Source organism: Gobius niger (genome assembly GCF_951799975.1).
Source record: "Gobius niger genome assembly, chromosome: 5".
Classification (NCBI taxonomy): Eukaryota; Metazoa; Chordata; class Actinopteri; order Gobiiformes; family Gobiidae; genus Gobius; species Gobius niger.
The window spans coordinates 21762433-21780295 of NC_136856.1; the positions used below are offsets into that span (position 1 = coordinate 21762433).

Sequence of the window (17863 nt, forward strand, 5' to 3'; positions counted from 1 at the left end):
CTGTTGTCAACTGTAAACAGAGAAACAACAGACGCTATCCCCGCTGCGAGTACAGGGGGCGCTCTGCTACCAGGTACATCGTCATCAGATGTGAGCAAGGCCTGCGAAGTGCCCGTGCACTTCGCAGGCCTTGCTCACATCTTGCTCACATCTTTGCCAATTGAGCCGAAAACAGCAGTGAATGAGTTAAAAAGTTCATGATTAAAACCTTCAGGATGTAATAATTAGTTCTACAAGAAAATACAATGATTTGAACAGCATAATGTTGTTGAGTTTTGTGTTATTCTTAGTCAAATTTGATGATAGTATTTTAAAGCCACACTGCAGAACTGCCGTCTGATGTTAAGTCACAAGAGCTAAACTGTTAAAAAGAGCTAAAAAATCCATTCTCATAATAATCAGGTAAATGCTTTTTTTCACCGGTTATTATTGCGTTACCAGTGCTTCTTAACTCATTTTTACATCAATAATTTCGAATACACGCTTGTATTTCCTTATGTTTCTTGGGTGACATGTTGCACAGTATGGCTTTAATATGTGATCTTCCCTCCATCATGTATTTAATCTGTCTGCCCATTTTGAGACGAGTGGTTCTTGGGTTTTGTTAATTCCTGGATATTAGCCTGACTATCCAAATAACTCTATAGATTGTTGTGTGCATTATATCGCAGAGTCACCAGCTGCCACATTATCGTCACCGGTCAAGGCAGTTCCCAATGAAGTTGAGAGATGTTTCTAGATCTATTCTGATGGTCTGTGTACTCTCTCTACCAAAAGATGGCAGCAGAGCAGTGGGACAGAAATACATTGAAAAGTTGGCAGGAGAAATAATGCACTTACAGCAATACGTGACAGACTTCTTTATTGTTTTTCATTTATTACGGAGATATTTACACCATGACTTTGGTGTACGGACAGAAACAGTAAACAAGCTTCAGCCTCACAGCGTCTCCTTTCTGGACCATATGAGGACAGCAATGACAAAGAGACAGAGAGCCAGGAGAACCGCCAGCACAACAACTACAAGGGGCGTCTCAGGACCTGGGGAAAGAGATGAGGCTTTTCAATTAAACATGTTCAAACTGACTACAGTCACACAAATGTCATTTTTGAAAATATAAGTCAATAATTTTCCAAAATATCATCAAATGTAAAATACTTATAATACAGTAATGAACAGGATGCAGTGACAGAAATGACACAAAATATATGCAGGTATATTTGCAAATATAGAAACCTTTAAATTATGGCACATGAGACATAATTTCTTTTTGATAAATAATGTAATTTAAATAACATTCATTAAAAACCACAGTAGGAAATGCGCACATTCTGAATTATGGTTTTCATTTTCATGTATGCCTTTTTATTCACGTATGACTTGGGAAATAATAATAATGTAACTAATCATAAATGCCACTTCAAACAAATAACAGTCAAAGATTTGATTGATAATGATTTGTGTTAGACTTACCGGGGTTGATTATCTCCACTCTTGTTCCGTTTCCAAACAGGATCTCTCCACATGTGGCCACAGCGCAGTAGTACGTCCCGGTGTCATTTAAGTCCTGCAGAGTTGTGGTCAGTCTGTAAACACACTTCCTTTGGTCCTGTTTCTCAGTCTGGTCTTTAAAAGTGTAGATGGTGCTGGCTGGAGATTTCCCTGATCCAGATCTGAACCAGTGAACACTGCGTTTAGAAGGACACGGGACTGAGGAGTCGCTTTTGGACAGAAGAGAACACTCGAGCTGCACCGAACCTCCCAGCGGAGCAGAAACTGAAGAGATTTGATTCACATGGAAAGAGCTGTTCCCTGTAAAATCAAAATCAATAAATCTGACAGTAACAGAGAGAAAAAGACAGCATTAGAATACTTAAAAAGAGACAGGAAAAACCTTACCAACTAACAAAAAAGTAGCGTTGTAGAAAGTCATTTTGTACGATGATCCAGCTTGGCAAAAATAAGAAGCTTCATCTTCTTTGGTGACATTAAATATATTGAAAGAATAAAGATTTTTTTCCACTTTTGTTATACTGAATCTGTGATTGTCTTTTTGAAGCAGCAATGTCTTTTCATAGGAACCCTCGGCAATGGTTTTGATAACTGGTTCAGAACTCATTTTGTACCAGTAAATCAGTCCGGCTTCAGTCCTATTGACTGAACAGATCATAGTGAAGTTATCTCCAGGTTTGACCATAGTCAAAGGAATCTGTTCATGTCCTTTGAGCTGACTGACGGCTGGAAAAATGATAAATCAACAGTTAGTCAAATGCAAAGTTAAATATACTTTATAAATCTTTACACCAGACATTACACTTACAAATGCCAATAAAATCAACAAAGAGAAAAAGTCCGATCATGGCTGAAAAATGCACTTCACCACCTTCAGACGGTTAGAGAATACGGAAGCCTGAGAATATGAAGCCCCTGAAGAGACATGGGGGGCGGGCAAATGCGGCCCTCTGACCAATTGTGGATGGCCCTCAGGTTTCTGAATTGGAGCACATCGCCAGAGATGGTACTTTTTTGCCACAAGTTTCTTAATCTACAAAAATATGACCTAAAAAACTAACTTTTTACAGTGAGAAAGAGCTGGTTGTTTGGTTCCAAGCCTAAATACAGATGTCAGACAAGGGCTTACAACTCTGCTAAACACGCTTTCACGACATTGAACACCGATCTGTGGCCCTCAATGAGAAGAAGTTTGGACAGCTCTGCTTTAAACTAAAGACTGGATTCCACCAGTTAATGCTTTCTTAATGAAACAAATTATATCATTGTTATCTTTTCCCCCAAACCGTACATATCAGTAAACCTTTAATTTGGACAAAAAGATGAACGTTTTAATAGCCTACAGTATTACACAATTATACAGAATTAACAAAAATGTAAGTAAACAGAATATTGAGAGTATTTCAATACATCAGCAAAGAAAATGCAACTTGATCAGGCAGAAATAGCTAAAGTTTCAGAAATAATAAACTATGGTTTATCCACTAGAATACACAACTCAATCACCTATTAAAAAAAACAGATTGATCAAAATGGACTTTTGATTGAAATATAGCATGACCAACACACACTTTCTATTCACACTTCGATTTGAATCAACTTTCCATAACACATCATTGTAATATATTTGTGATATTTAAAAACATTTTGAAACTTTTGGTTGCTGTTGTTGTTGGGTTTGGACATGTTTATTTGTTACACATAACAAATAATTAAAAACTATTCAATTTTAAATATCGAATTTAAGATAAATAATTATTTGCTAGTTACGTTATTACATTTAGTTTTTTAAGGAAAGTTGTTGAAATTGAATCAGTTAAAACTATTTTGACATGTCTTTTTGGTCTTTTGTGATTTTCTGTTTTACTTCCCTCGTTGCCTGCCTGCCCCGCCCTGATGTGTTTCACCTGTGCCCCTGTGTTTCCCTTGTCCTTTGTCTTATCATTGTCTTCGTCAGCCCTGGTTTTTGGTTATCTCTGGATGGTTTTCCTCCTTCATTAAACATAACCAGTTTTGTTGCAGTCCTGTATTTTGAGTTTTTCTTTTCTTCACACCACCTCCAACATGACAGTAGCACTTTGAGAAACATGTGACACAGCTGATGAAACGCAATAAGCGTGAGCTGTTGTTATTAGGCCACAGTTCTTTACAATATATGTGGCCCGCGACCCGCCGTGGGGGAGTGAATTTCGACCCACGACGAAGGCGAAACGACTTTAGACGGAATTTGTATCAGCAGCATTTCTAAAGAATAAAGGTAAAGGTAAAACATTTCTAATGTGATACATACTTTAAATCACTACATGTTATTGTTGCTCTGCTCCACAGCCCCAGACTCAGCCCTGAGTGTGGAGAGTCCAGATCTCTCTGGGGCAGTGGACTCAAGAGACTCTGTGGACCTTCAGTGCTGGGTGCAGACTGAGAACGCTCAGTGTTTTACGGAGCACATTTCGTGGTTCAGATCTAATGTGGGTGTGAAGTGGGCACACTGATCTTTGCAAGCAGCTTGGATGCCCTTCGTCGTCTCTCAGAAGGTGCACAGGTGGAGATTGGACAGGGTCTATGGCTCTTCACCATCTGTATTTTGAGTAGATTTTGCGTGTTATGTGGCGCAAAAGGCGAGTGACCATTCGGAGTGTCCAATAAACACTTCAAAACATTGCCTTTCTGTCTGTTGAATCGTCATAGAGCTTTGTGTTTACTCTAAACTAGTTTCTGTGTTGGAAAATGTCAGTTCACAGGCACCAACCTGCAGAGCAGTTCGAAGTACTTTCACACACAAACCACAAAGCATCCGTCCTTCACACAGCAGTAGCCTGTGCAAGCTGAGCTGATGCATCAGAGAGACCACAGGCTTCAGACACACATTCATGCTTTCTTTATTCTTTCTTTTTCAGTTAGAGGAAACAAGTGATTATCTATCAACAAAATCATATATATAATATAGCAAAATATATTGTATACTAAATACTAAAATAAATACTAAAAGGTGTGCATCCAGACTTGTTTTAGGAGTAGACTTGCTGCCTTCCAAAACAGACATAGAAAAGTTTGCTAAGTATCAGAAATGTGTAAGGACGTGCTATCATCAATGGAAAAATGAATTTAAAGTTTATCAATATATTTTACAGAAAAACCTGAGACATTCGCAACAGCGTGGAATAAGTAAGTGAACCACTGTGTTAAAGAGCTGTTTTTTGGCAGCAATAACTTCATCCAGTTGTTTCCTGTTGTTGCAGGTTAGACGTGCACAATGACAGGAGGGATATTGAACCATTCCTCTTTACAAAACTTGTTCAGCGAGATTCAGGGGGTGTACTCACTTATTCCACGCTCTCCTGTGAATGTTTACATAAATTATGTTATGGCCAATAAAAATATGATAAAATATAAATGTTACACTGTTTGCTCATTCTTGTGATTTTAATAATCAGACCACGTTTAAATAACAATAATAATAATAATACATTTTATTTGTCGGCACTTTTCAAAAACATTTCAAAACACCCATGGTCACCTTGCAGGAGAAACAATTTTATTACCAATTTAGGCAGAAATGTAAGAATTTCCAAATGGTGTACTCACTTTTTACTCCCAATGTAAATGCCTGTTGTCTATTTTTCAGGAGGTGAAAAGGACATTCTTGAGGAAAAGACTTGATGTGGGACAAGCATTGACTCTATAATGTCCTTGTGATTCCTCTGAAACCAACACGCTCTTATTCTGGAGACTTCATTCTAGAAATTAGCCTGAATTCTAAGGAGGGACACCGTCATTTGATGATTCAACTTCATATGGACCGACCCTCTGATTAAAGCAAATCTAAATGACTCTGGAGTTTTACTATTGTGTGAAAATGCAAAGTATAACCAAGATGATGATTTTTAATAGTGAAACATAAAAAAAAAAATCAAGGGTAATTTTCAACATAAACTATCTCACACTGTCTTCACCCCCAGACTCAGGTCTAGTCCAAACTGTGTCAAGGTTAAAGGTTGTTTAAGTGAGTGACCTTCACTATGGTCTCAAAACTCAGGACTAACCCTAAATATGAGCAAGACAGTGTCAGTTTGTTTTGCTTCCAGATCACATCCACCGGAAGAACTGCATCTGACAATAGGCAAAACATCACCCAGGTCAAAGAAATTTAATATCTGGGCCAATCTTGGACTATCATTTAAGGTTTGAAAGGTTTGTATCTGTTTTTAGCTTCCTGGCTGTGGCACCTTGTGTCGGGCCGTTGTGTCTCTGGTGTGGTCGAGGCATGTTTATGCGCACGTTATAGTGGCATGCCACACGCAAACAACTCTGTGTCTGAAAGTCTTTTCCCCCGTATGTTGTTTAGTTTATTAATGCTTTGTTTGCGACTGACAGGCTCTTGTCGGATGGGCCTCCTCTTTCTGTGACTCCTCCGAGGAAACCCCTCACTGTCAACATCTTCAATGGACAGTGAATATCACAACACGACCCTGGTGGGTAGTAGTCAGGCCTGCAGAGAAGAAGTAATGGAGTCAAGCAACTCTTGGCGAATGCAGTAGGATGCTACTGCCAGGAGTTGAGAGACTGTTAACTTCTATAGACATGGTGCTCTGTAAGGGCAACACTTTGTTCTGCTGCAGCTGGACTCTTGAGACTATCACTGGTTGATACATGGGGGGTCAACGTAAGGAAAATATTTCAAACCTGTGCTTTCATTCACGTGAATTTGAGCAAACAATACTAATTTAATAACTAAATAAAACAATAGATTTGTATAACTTTACGTCTCTGTCCCTATCAAACCAGTGTGATTTAAATGTGTGGGTATTAGTTCATTCTTGGGTTCCCTTTACCCACAAATCGAGGGTAGCGTTGTAACAACAATTGAAGGGTCTGCATTGGGGAACTAGCCAATTCACTGTTAACACTTAGTAAGTAAAAGGCCCCTCGCTACCGTTTGTTATGCCAAACAAAAACATGAAATAAACCTCCACAACCTTTTTCTCTTTACAGTTTTAAATACATCATTTAATTTACATTGAGACAGTGTTAAACTATACATTTTGCACTTGATCAAGAAATTTCAGTTAAAAAAAAGGCAATATCTTTTGTGTAGTTCCATGCAGAACATTGGCGTCTAATAACATGCTTGATTCATTTTACATACAAGAAAGCAAAAGACTGATTTAAACTAAAAAAAGGAACTATTTACAGCATTGTTGAGCTGAGATGTTCGGCTCTGACAGTGGAGTACACACACTCCTGCTCTCGTCTGGTTTTACTCCTTGGCTTCACTTTTCGGGATGAGAAATTCACTGCTGCGTAGTTGACGTCTGCAGCTCCACCGCCCTGACAATGTAAATGTGTTCATGTCATTTCCAAACTCGGCCATTTGCAGTAATTCCCAGTGTGAGTGATCTTTATGTCTTATACTAACACTGCATCACACACATTACTCAATAGTTTACTTACCGTAGATTGAGACGGACAGTTTGGTGTAATGTTAGAAGGTCTAATGATGGTATTAGGATCATCTACATAAAATAAATCATGTATTATAGTATAAAGGTCAAAACATGACATTTTAGTGACAGTGGCGATGAAAGCTGACCTCTGCAGTGAGCACAGACTCTCCCTCTCTTTAAACAGAGGACGATGATCACCAGCACACAGCAGGACAACAGGACGGACAGAGCCACAGTCACTGGGTCCAGATCCTGCCCTGGGGGTTGGTCTGAAAATATTTAGATACTGTGGTGAGGGTCAAGTATTTAGAAAGCATCAGTTTATCCAACTGGCTGTTAAGCAATGACGGCACGTTAAAATATTGAAAGATCAGCAGAAACTTAAAAACGACTTTCGAGCCAAGCATGACTGACCCATCTCCACTCTTGTTCCATCTCCAAACAGTACGTGTCCACATGTGTCCACAGCGCAGTAGTACGTCCCAGTGTCAGAGGACTGTCCTATAGTTTTAGACAAACTGTAAACACAACTGTTGTTTGTAAAGTTGTACATGACTCCAGTGTTGAGCTCCTCAGATCCAGCTCTGAACCAGAGCACTTTGTGATGCTGTGGACACTGGACTTTTGTGTCGTCTTTGGACTGAAGTGAGCACTGAAGAGACACTGAGCCTCCCGACGCCACTGAAGCTGAGGATGGACTTTGTCTCACATCATGAACACAGTTCTGTGATGTTCTTCTATCTGCATTAGACAAAAATAAGCATAAAATCTGTCTAATGAACTTTAAAATGTATTTTCAGATGGCTTACCATTTACTACCAAGAAAGTACTGTTCAAACAGTCAATGTCAGATCCATATAGTTTATAACAATAGTAGATTGCTTCATCCTCCTTTCTGACATTTGTGATGTTCATAACATGCATATTTTCTATTACTGTGAAGTTATAACGTTTGTCTTTGAGTGAATCCTTAAGAACTTGTTGATGATATAGTGATGCAACAAACTGCATTGTATGTCCAGGACTTTGCCGATACCAATAAACCTTACGCATATCATTAGAGACTGAGCATTTTATCATGACATCGTCTCCAGGTTGAACCACAGTCACAGGTATTTGGTCTTCTACACTTGGAGCTGAAATATAGAGCAAAAAACACACAGAATAAACATCATACATGTGGTATTACACAGTGGTTTATGTTGTTCAGTATAACAGTGTCTGTACTTACACAAAGTGCTCACAAAGATGAAGGCAGTGAGTGGTCCTATCATGGTCTCATCGGAGGCTCCTGCAGCTCAAATGTGCATTTGAAGTCTCCTTAAAAGCGAGCCCGTCTTAAAGTGAGCCTTGAAAAGCGGAAATTACACTGATTGGCTGAAACACACATTTTACACCCCCTAAAGTAATCAACATGTGTTTACTTTAGAATTGATTAAAAAACGTTCCAACTCCCTACATTTGGGGCTCGTATCTACCCGCTTCCCCTCTCTCTGCCCAATATAGCTTTATCATGATTGAATGTTTTCAACGTGAGAACAGCCAGCCAGCTCAACCATAGAAATAAAAACAGAACAAGAAAGAACGAGCTTGGTTTTTCTAGGCTTTGATTCAGTGCAACATTTTGTAAACCTCGAGAAACAGATGTGAGGGAGGGAACTTGAAGGGCAAAAACGGTCCTTGTAGGCTACAGGTGAAACTCAGAAAATTAGAATATCGTTAAAAAGTGCATTCATTTCTGTAATTCTATGTAAACTGTGAAACTCATATATGATAGACTCATTACACGCAAAGTGAGATATGTATAGCCTTTTTTTGTTATAATTTTGATCATTATGGCTCAGCTTGTAAAAACCCCACATTAAAAATCTCAGATCACTTTGAAGGCTTTGCCAGTTGAGCCGACAATATTCAGCAGTGAATGAGTTAAAAACGTATAATTAAAACCTTCGGGATCAAATTAGAAGTTGTAATTCACAAGAAAATATAATGATTTGAACAGCATAATGTTGTTGAGTTTTGTGTTGGCCTAAGTCAAATATTAAACTATCCAAATAACTAAATAGATTGTTGTGTGCATTATATCGCAGAGTCACCAGCTGCCACATTATTGTCACAGGTCAAGGCAGCAGTGAAGGCAGTTCCAGATGAAGTTGAGAGACCTTTCTAGATCTATTCTGATGGTCTGTGTACTCTCTCTACCAAAAGATGGCAGCAGAGCAGTGGGGCAGAAATACATTGAAAAGTTGGCAGAAGAAATAATGCACTTACAGCAATACATGTCAAACTTCTTTATTATTTTTGCTTTATTACGGAGATATTTACACCATGACTTTGGTGTACGGACAGAAACAGTAAACAAGCTTCAGCCTCACAGCGTCTCCTTTCTGGACCATATGAGGACAGCAATGACAAAGAGACAGAGAGCCAGGAGAACCGCCAGCACAACAACTACAAGGGGCGTTTCAGGACCTGGGGAAAGAGATGAGGCATTTCAATTAAACATGTTCAAACTGACTACAGTCACACAAATGTCATTTTAAAAACATGTAATTTTCAAAAATATCATAAAATATTTGTACTACAGTAAGAAACAGGATGCAGTGAATTATGTCTCACAGCACCAATTAGTTTTCCACAAACACATATCCAATTTAGGAGGTGGTGGTAAAGAAAAACATATTTGGAGATATAGCAACCTTTAAATAATGGCTCATGAGACATAATTTGTTTTTGAATCATTTAAATAATATAATTCAATTAACTTTAATTAAAAATAGTAGCAAATGCACACATTCTGAATTATGATTTTCATTTACACCTTCTATACATTTTGTACCTACATTTTAGTCACAAATGACTAAGGAAATAATAATATTGTAACTCATCATAAATGTCGCCTAAAATTTGAACATTTGATTGATTATGATTTGTGTTGGACTTACTCTTGTTCCGTTTGCAAACAGGATCTCTCCACATGTGGCCACAGCGCAGTAGTACGTCCCGGTGTCATTTAAGTCCTGCAGAGTTGTGGTCAGACTGTAGACACACTTCTTCTGGTCCTGTTCCTCAGTCAAAGGCAAAGTTAAAAATACTTTATAAATCTTAACACCACTGACACCACCTTCACACGATGTAGAAGAAGTCCCACCTCCAAAATGAGAATGCCTTGAATGACACACACACACGCACACACGCACACGCACACACACACACACACACACGCACACACATCATCATCAGACCAGTGTTAATTTCGTCGACTAAAATATTTAGTCTTAATTTTAGTCAAAGTGTTATTTTTGACGACTAAAATTGGACTAAAACTAAGTTAAAAGTTGTTCATGAGACTAAAACTATGACTAAAATGTCCAGATATTTTAGTCGACTAAAATGAGACTGAATAAAAATGAAAGGGAGAGACTAAAATCATCCAAACTTCTATTGACGTCTGAAAGAGCCTCAGATCATGTAAATTCTCTGCCAAAGGATCAGCTCTGAGCTTTGTTCATGTGGAGAAGCTCCATGAAGCAGAGGAACAAGATTAAATATGATTATGATGAATATTATCAATGCAAAGTCGACTAAATAAGTCTTATATTTAGTCGACTAAATTTACTTTCAATTTTAGTCGACTAAAACTAGGCTAAAATTTAAGCTTTTTTTTTTTGACTAAAACTAGACTAAAATCGAATTACATTTTCGTCAAAAGACTAAGACTAAAAGTATATTAAAATATGTTGTCAAAATTAACACTGCAGAAAATCATAGTCTAGATTTGTTCAAATTTTTGGCAGGCATAGTATGGGTTGTTGGTGGTGGTGTTTTTGTTGTTGTTGTTGGTAGTGGCAGAGACGTAGTTTGCCATTAGGCAAGGCAGGCAGCTGCCTGGGGCCCCCAAGCCAGCATGGGCCCCCAGAGGGCCAACAGTCCCTGCAGCAGCTGTGACAAGGTGCACAATTGGCCATTGCATACTCCCTGAGAGGGCCCCATGAACACAGCCCTTCCCTCACGTGCTTCACAGAGAGAGAGAGAGAGAGAGAGAGAGTGAGAGAGAGAGAGAGAGAGAGAGAGAGAGAGAGAGAGAGAGAGAGTAAGTAATTTATCTAATTTAGTTAAGTTATTTGCTATTTACTTGCTATTTACTTTATCACATGATACAAAATTTTTACAGAAAAATAAACACATAGATAACAAGATTGAACTACCATACGTGGTATACCATACCATAGGTGCTCAGTCCCATTTGAGGCACCATGACTAAACAGGACAGTGGAATTTATTGTTTAAATTTAATCCTTACAGGTTTTACATGTTTTGCCTTTATTCCTCAAGAGTTGAAGACGTTGAGACACACATACAGTCCCGTTGAAGTTGTAAGTACTTATCTGTAAATACAAGTGAGAAGGAAACCATTACTAATAATAATAATGTTCAAGGAATCATGAATCAATATTAACTGGAAATAAATAATAATCAACATTTATGATGCACTTAAATTTGCATTAGATTTGTATTTTAGTTTGTTCCATGCACACTTTTGTCTGGGGACAGGGTTTGATAAATGACTATATCACATTTTATATGGTGGAAATGAGTGAATTAAAAATATAAATATAAGTGCAGCAAGTGAATCTTGAGCCTTATCACTGTTTAACCCTGTCTGTGCTGCCCTCCCTCAGTTAAACAATGCAGGTGGCGCATAGACTTTCGGCGACATATTTCCATTGTGGCTATGTGAAACGAAGAAGTACAGACCAATCCGGCAGAGCTCCTCCCTTTGAACTCGTTATAATAAACCAGAAACAATATGTTATTATACACTTGCATCAGCAGAAAGCATTTGAGAAGATCAGGAAAATGTGGCCTCCACTATATATCGCACTTGTACTTTTCCATGTCGCCCGTAAGTACTGTATATTAAAACAATTATAAAGCTTTACTTTTTACATTGCAATGTTTCAGTGCTTTTATTAATGTTGTTTATTTTGCAGGATGTGCGGGCATTCCTGAATTTGAAACTAAAATCTATCATGTTGGAGAAAGGATTATTCTCAAGTGTCCTCGTCATTACAAAGTGACGGAGCAAACAACACTGCATTGGATCAGATTTCTTTCTGGAAATCTCCCAGAATTTTTAGGAGCAACGTTCACGTTTGATTATAAAGGCGTAAACACGACTCCCCACTTTACAACAAAACAGGACAAAGGAACGTTTGATCTGATCATAGATGATGCCAAACCCAGTGATACGGGATTTTACTATTGTGTGAAGGCGAAACCACTTGAGATGGAATTTATATCAGCAACATTTCTAAAGAATAAAGGTAAAACATTTCTAATGCTATGCATCATTTAAATCACTACATGTTATTGTTGCTCTGCTCCACAGCCCCAGACTCAGCCCTGAGTGTGGAGAGTCCAGATCTCTCTGGGGCAGTGGACTCAGGAGACTCTGTGGACCTTCAGTGCTGGGTGCAGACTGAGAACGCTCAGTGTTTTAAGGAGCACATGGTTCTGTGGTTCAGATCTGGACTGGATCAGTCTAGTCCTGGTTTAGTCTACGCTCAGAGGAACAGCTCAGGCCAGTGTGACAGACGTGCAGGAGACCAAGGTCCTCACAAATGTTTCTACACTTTCTCCAAAAGCTTGAGCCGCTCTGACGCCGGGACGTACCGCTGTGCTGTGGCGGCCTGTGGACAGATCCTTTTTGGAAACAAACCCAAAGTCATAATGAAAACCAATGATAAAGGTGATTCATTTTTACATTTGCGTAGAAGTAAAATTGACACCAGGAATGCCAATACATACATAGCATTTATCGCTACAAAATGATGTTGTCTATTACAGAAGAGGGAAAGTTCTTCTCAGAGAAGGCAGTTCTTACTGTGCTGAGTGTTGCTTTAACAATGAGTCTTTTTGTTATAATAATTCTCATTTGTTACATCAACAAGAGGAGCTGTGTCTGTTTCTATGGTGAGTTTCAAAATGTTCAAACTTTGGCTCTGAATGGAAACCTTAAACGTGTCTGTTTCAGGAGGACAAAATCAAAACGATGTAACGATCAGAGATGAACACACAAGACAATTGGTAAGATGCAATATATGAAAAAAGAAGTATTACACAGTGTAACAAACCATCGTTCACAGGGCGATGCTGAGGCGATGTATTCTGCCCCGAAGTACAAGAAGAACAAAGCAGACAAGTCCCAGCGGAGAACGGTCAAGACAGAAGAACATGTGGTCTACTCTGATGTGAGAGTCAGACATTAAAGTCATGAGGAAATGTGCTAATGGAAAAATAAACTGTTTTTTATTAGTACATATTTTGTGCACTGCTTTAATACATTCTGCGTCTTTAGAGTAATGAATGCCCATAAATGTTGCAGCAATAGCAATATCGTAATTTTATACAATCAATGAGTTAGTGATTTGAGACAGACAAGTCTTCCACCTGAGTCTGTTTCTTTAAGAGGTAGAAGGTCAATGCAACTGAGGAGCTCAATAAGAACAACAGTTATTACAGTATCAGGGCTAAATTACATTGTTTCCGTTCAGTACCACAGTAGTCTTCACACTAAACTGTCAGTTCACCCCCCACACGGGACGGGCTGTGGTGGTCTGAGCGTGGCTGCATCACTCTGAACAAGTGTTGAGACTGAGTTTTCCACCAGCTGACCTCGAACTGCGTCGAGAAACCAAACCACAGAGATCAGCTTCACAGAGAGGAGAGTCTTTTACCGACTGACCAAACTCCAAACCAAACCAGCCGCTCAGAATAGACACGCAATGGGCTTAAACTCCACCCTTACAGCGTTTTTTTAAGTTTGCATTCATTAGATACATGTCATTGCATTCTGTTGTAGAGGTGCTTCAAATGCATGATGGGAGTGTAGTGTATTTGCAAAGAGTTTTACCGTGTCACACCTTGATACGAAACACAAACCACAACTTTCCATCAAACATGTACAAAGTTGATCGGAGACTATTGTCTTGCACAGGGCAATGACGGAGCTTCAACTACACGATGTCAACAAGTACTAAGACATTATTGAAGTTTACACATGGATTTATATTTTATCGCTTATAAAAACTCAAAACACTTCCACATAAGGTACCAGTTTTTTTGATAGTCTGATCTGTGAAGATAAAAAGGCCATGACACATGAGGTTTTCAGCTCGGGAGGGTTTGGAACAGGTAGCTTCAAAGACAAAACAAAAAAACAGGCCTGAGAGAATGGTTAAGGCGACACAATAAAAGTTAATAAACAACAGTTTGGTGTTAGCATTGTTTGGCTTTGTCATGAGAAAATCATCAGTGAATCCTTGTGTGTCAGTGAAGTAGAAGTTGCTTGAGCTGCTGTAAACAGGAAACTATTTCAGGTTTATTATACGGCACATTGAGTTGCCGTGTGTATGAAATGCGTGGTTTAAATAAACACTTGCCATGTCCTAAAAACTCACCATTAAATGACATGAACAGTGTGAGGTTCAATGGAACCAAATTCAAAATGCAGATTGTTCTTGTGAAGTCGCCTTTATGAAACTGGCTCTCTCTTGAATGAACAACAACAAGCAAGAACTTAAATGAGGTAAAACATTTCCCATTAATGATTGTGTAGTGAATTATCTGAGTGCGTCGTCTCTTATCCAATCAACTTGCAGCGATTTGTAGCTCCATGTTTTCCAAAGCGTTTCCAGGACTGGACCAAAAGTAAACCAGAAGAAGCAAAGCTCAGATCACTTTTGTGAAACCTTATCTAGTTTAAAAAAGATAAAGATGTACATTCGGGTGGTTCAGAACATAATCGTTTTGGCAGCGTTATTTCCACTGTGAAAATATGAAGCGAAGTATCAGAGACCAATCAGATGTTTCTGACGAGCTCCTCCCTCTCGTACCTTTATAATAAGCCGATGATTCGTACTGCGCTTAGAGAAGACGTTTTTCATCCAGTTTGTCAAAATGATGTTCCTTTTTTTGTTTACGACGCTATTTCTCACACTGGCACGTAAGTATCTATGAATATTTTTAAATAGGATATTTTTATTGTTTGGAGTTTATTATATAAATGTCTGTTGTCTATTTTTCAGGAGGTGCAAAGAACATTCTTGAGGAAAAGTCTGTTAATGTGGGACAAACAGTGACTCTAAAATGTCCTCGTGATTCCTCTGAGACCAACGCGGTCTTATTCTGGATCAGACTTCTTCCTGGACATTTGCCTGAATCCTTAGGAGGGAAACCGACATATGATGATCCAACTTCATTTGGACCGACCCTGTCCTCCATTAAAACAAAACAAGAACCTGGATCTTTCACACTGAGTCTGAATGAAGCAAATCTGAATGACACTGGATTTTACTATTGTGTGAAAGTACAAACTCTAACCAAGAGGATGATCTTTATTAAAGCAACATTTTTAAAAATCAAAGGTAAAACACTGACATCTTGTGTAATTTGTAATCTGAAATTCACACTGTAATCTCTCTCACACTGTCTTCAGCCCCAGACTCAGCCCTGAGTGTGGAGAGTCCAGATCTCTCTGGGGCAGTGGACTCAGGAGACTCTGTGGACCTTCAGTGCTGGGTGCAGACTGAGAACGCTCAGTGTTTTAAGGAGCACATGGTTCTGTGGTTCAGATCTGGACTGGATCAGTCTAGTCCTGGTTTAGTCTACGCTCAGAGGAACAGCTCAGGTCAGTGTGACAGACGCACAGAAGACCAAGGTCCTCACAAATGTCTCTACACTTTCTCCAAAAGCTTGAGCCGCTCTGATGCCGGGACGTACCGCTGTGCTGTGGCGGCCTGTGGACAGATCCTCTTTGGAAACAAAGCCAAAGTCAAGGTTAAAGGTAATAACAACTTATGTTTCATTATATCGTTAAATAATGACATTCTGAGTTATTGTCCATTCATATTGCAGAAGAGAACAAGTGCGTTTGGCAGATGACTGTCATTCTCCTGCTCAGTGTCCTTCTGACCATCAGTCTGATTGTTTTAACTGTCCTCATTTGTTCCATTAAGAGGAAATGTGGACATTGCTTCTTTGGTAAAACATTGTTATATCTTATTAAAGAAACTATTGCCTGAATAAAGCATTATAACATTACAATTTTATTTCAATCGCAGAGAATGCAAAAGACTCTAATATAAGAATAACTGAACGTACAAGCCCGCAGGTAAGGATAAAGAATATATGAACATATAATGAATTAATTATTACATTTTTTCCATTTCAAATGTTTTTTTTTTCACCACAGCGAGATGCAGAGCTGACATATTCTGCTCCAAAGTTTAACAAGAAGAAAGCCAAGGTGTCCCAGAGCAGGACGGTGAAGGCAGAGGAGCATGTGGTTTACTCTGATGTTAGAGTCAGACATTAGAACAAACTTGTAAATTATGATTTGTAAAGACACTGTGTAAAAAAAAAAGCATGTCATTTCCTGTCATTTCAGGTCATCAGTTTATGATGCTTTGATGCAAAATTCTGCAATAAATGTTGCTTTGATCATCCTTTCATGACTTATTTATCTATTGCCTGTTGGCTGATTAGGCATTATTTTAGGAACAAGCATCTTTTTTTGGTGGATCAAACCTTAACTTATCCTAAACAGAATTATGTTTATGGATTTACACAAATACAGTAAACACACAAGCGGTTCCCCGGTGCATCTGTGGTGTTGAGAGCATTCACGTCGACACAAGTATGAAATTCTAAAGCGACTCGACTTGTGTGTTCGTCCAACTTTGACCGTGAAAACCACAACAACATGTCCCTCTGTGGTGAAAGGCGGCTCTTGTAACTTTGAAGCTCTTAAATGCAAAAGGGGCTGAACTGCTTTTCCTTCCTGTCTTCTGTTATCTGTAAGCAAAATGGATTGGGCGACTAATGCTGCCAGAGCAATAAACAATTCAAAACATTGCCTTTCTGTCTGTGGAATCGTCAAAGAGCAAAGGACACGACAAAAAAGCAGAAAACAAATAAATATTGTTCAGTCTGCGCTCATTTAAAGCAGAAACACATTTAACACAAAAAAGGATTATAAAGACAGTAGAGCTTTGTGTTTACTCTCAACTAGTTTCTGTGTCGGTGAACAGCACCAACCAGCAGAGCAGTTAGAAGTACTTTCACACATAAACCACAAAGCACCTTCACACAGCAGGAGCCTGTGCAGCGTGAGCTGATGCATCAGAGACCACTGGCTTCAGACACATTCATGCTTTCTGTCTTTGTTCTTTATCTTTTCTTAGTTAGAGGAAACAAGTGGTTATCTATCAACAAGATCAAACCAACAAAATACATTAATACTAAAAGATGTGCTTCCAGACTTGTTTTATGTGTAGACCTGCTGCTTTCCAAAACAGACATGTAAATGTTTGCGAAGCATCAGAAATGTGTTCGCTGTGATATTGTGAAAGTATCTGGTGTTAAACTAAAGACTAGGTCTACTCAGGCGGTATTTGTGTAGGAGATTATTGTGCCAGTGATTTGATAGAATGGTCAAATAAAATGTATTTTATTATATACAATATTTAAAAACATGTGTAATAATAATAATAATGACCAGGTACAGGTTTCTGTTTGGAGATTTCTGTGTCTTCCATATAACTGTATTAGCCCCAGCCCTCCATCTGAGATCATGACGTCGTCACAATCGGAAACGTGAACCACGTTTTGGCATGTTTCTGAGAAAAATAATTAGACTTTTGTTTGTACATGCTGACAGAGAAGACAGTGAACTTTGAGAGAGTTTGTTGGTTTCTTTTTGTTTCATGTGGATTCTCCAGTAACGACAGAGATAATATAGTATAAACATCAGGGGATTCGTTTTTTTTTTACAAGGGGCCACATGAGTAACCTCGTTCGAGGGCTGCATCAACGATAACTTGAACTAAATTCAGCTCAACTT

General features: G+C 38.7%; 2 protein-coding genes and 1 long non-coding RNA gene across 3 annotated transcripts; 2 read left to right on the forward strand and 1 right to left on the reverse strand.

Annotated features, from left to right (window-relative positions):
* Positions 1 to 940: 940 nt before the first annotated feature.
* On the reverse strand, positions 941 to 7693 carry LOC306963585 (uncharacterized protein; the record flags this gene model as incomplete). Its single annotated transcript, XM_079557161.1, has 6 exons — positions 7372 to 7693; positions 7104 to 7226; positions 6965 to 7026; positions 6705 to 6841; positions 1475 to 1674; positions 941 to 1041 (listed from the first exon to the last, which is right to left on the reverse strand). Exons 1-6 carry the CDS (start codon positions 7508 to 7510, stop codon positions 941 to 943), a joined length of 762 nt encoding a protein of 253 aa, XP_079413287.1. The 5' UTR covers positions 7511 to 7693.
* Positions 7694 to 11796: 4103 nt separating this feature from the next.
* On the forward strand, positions 11797 to 13229 carry LOC306963586 (uncharacterized protein; the record flags this gene model as incomplete). The annotated part of the gene is made up of 5 exons (XM_079557162.1): positions 11797 to 11863; positions 11952 to 12284; positions 12350 to 12709; positions 12995 to 13047; positions 13107 to 13229. The coding sequence occupies exons 1-5, from the start codon at positions 11818 to 11820 to the stop codon at positions 13227 to 13229; spliced, it is 915 nt and encodes a 304-aa protein (XP_079413288.1). The 5' UTR covers positions 11797 to 11817.
* Positions 13230 to 15888: 2659 nt separating this feature from the next.
* Positions 15889 to 16325, forward strand: LOC306963159. Its single transcript, XR_013792891.1, has 3 exons — positions 15889 to 16002; positions 16083 to 16132; positions 16214 to 16325. It is a non-coding gene; the product is annotated as an uncharacterized lncRNA (long non-coding RNA).
* Positions 16326 to 17863: the final 1538 nt, after the last annotated feature.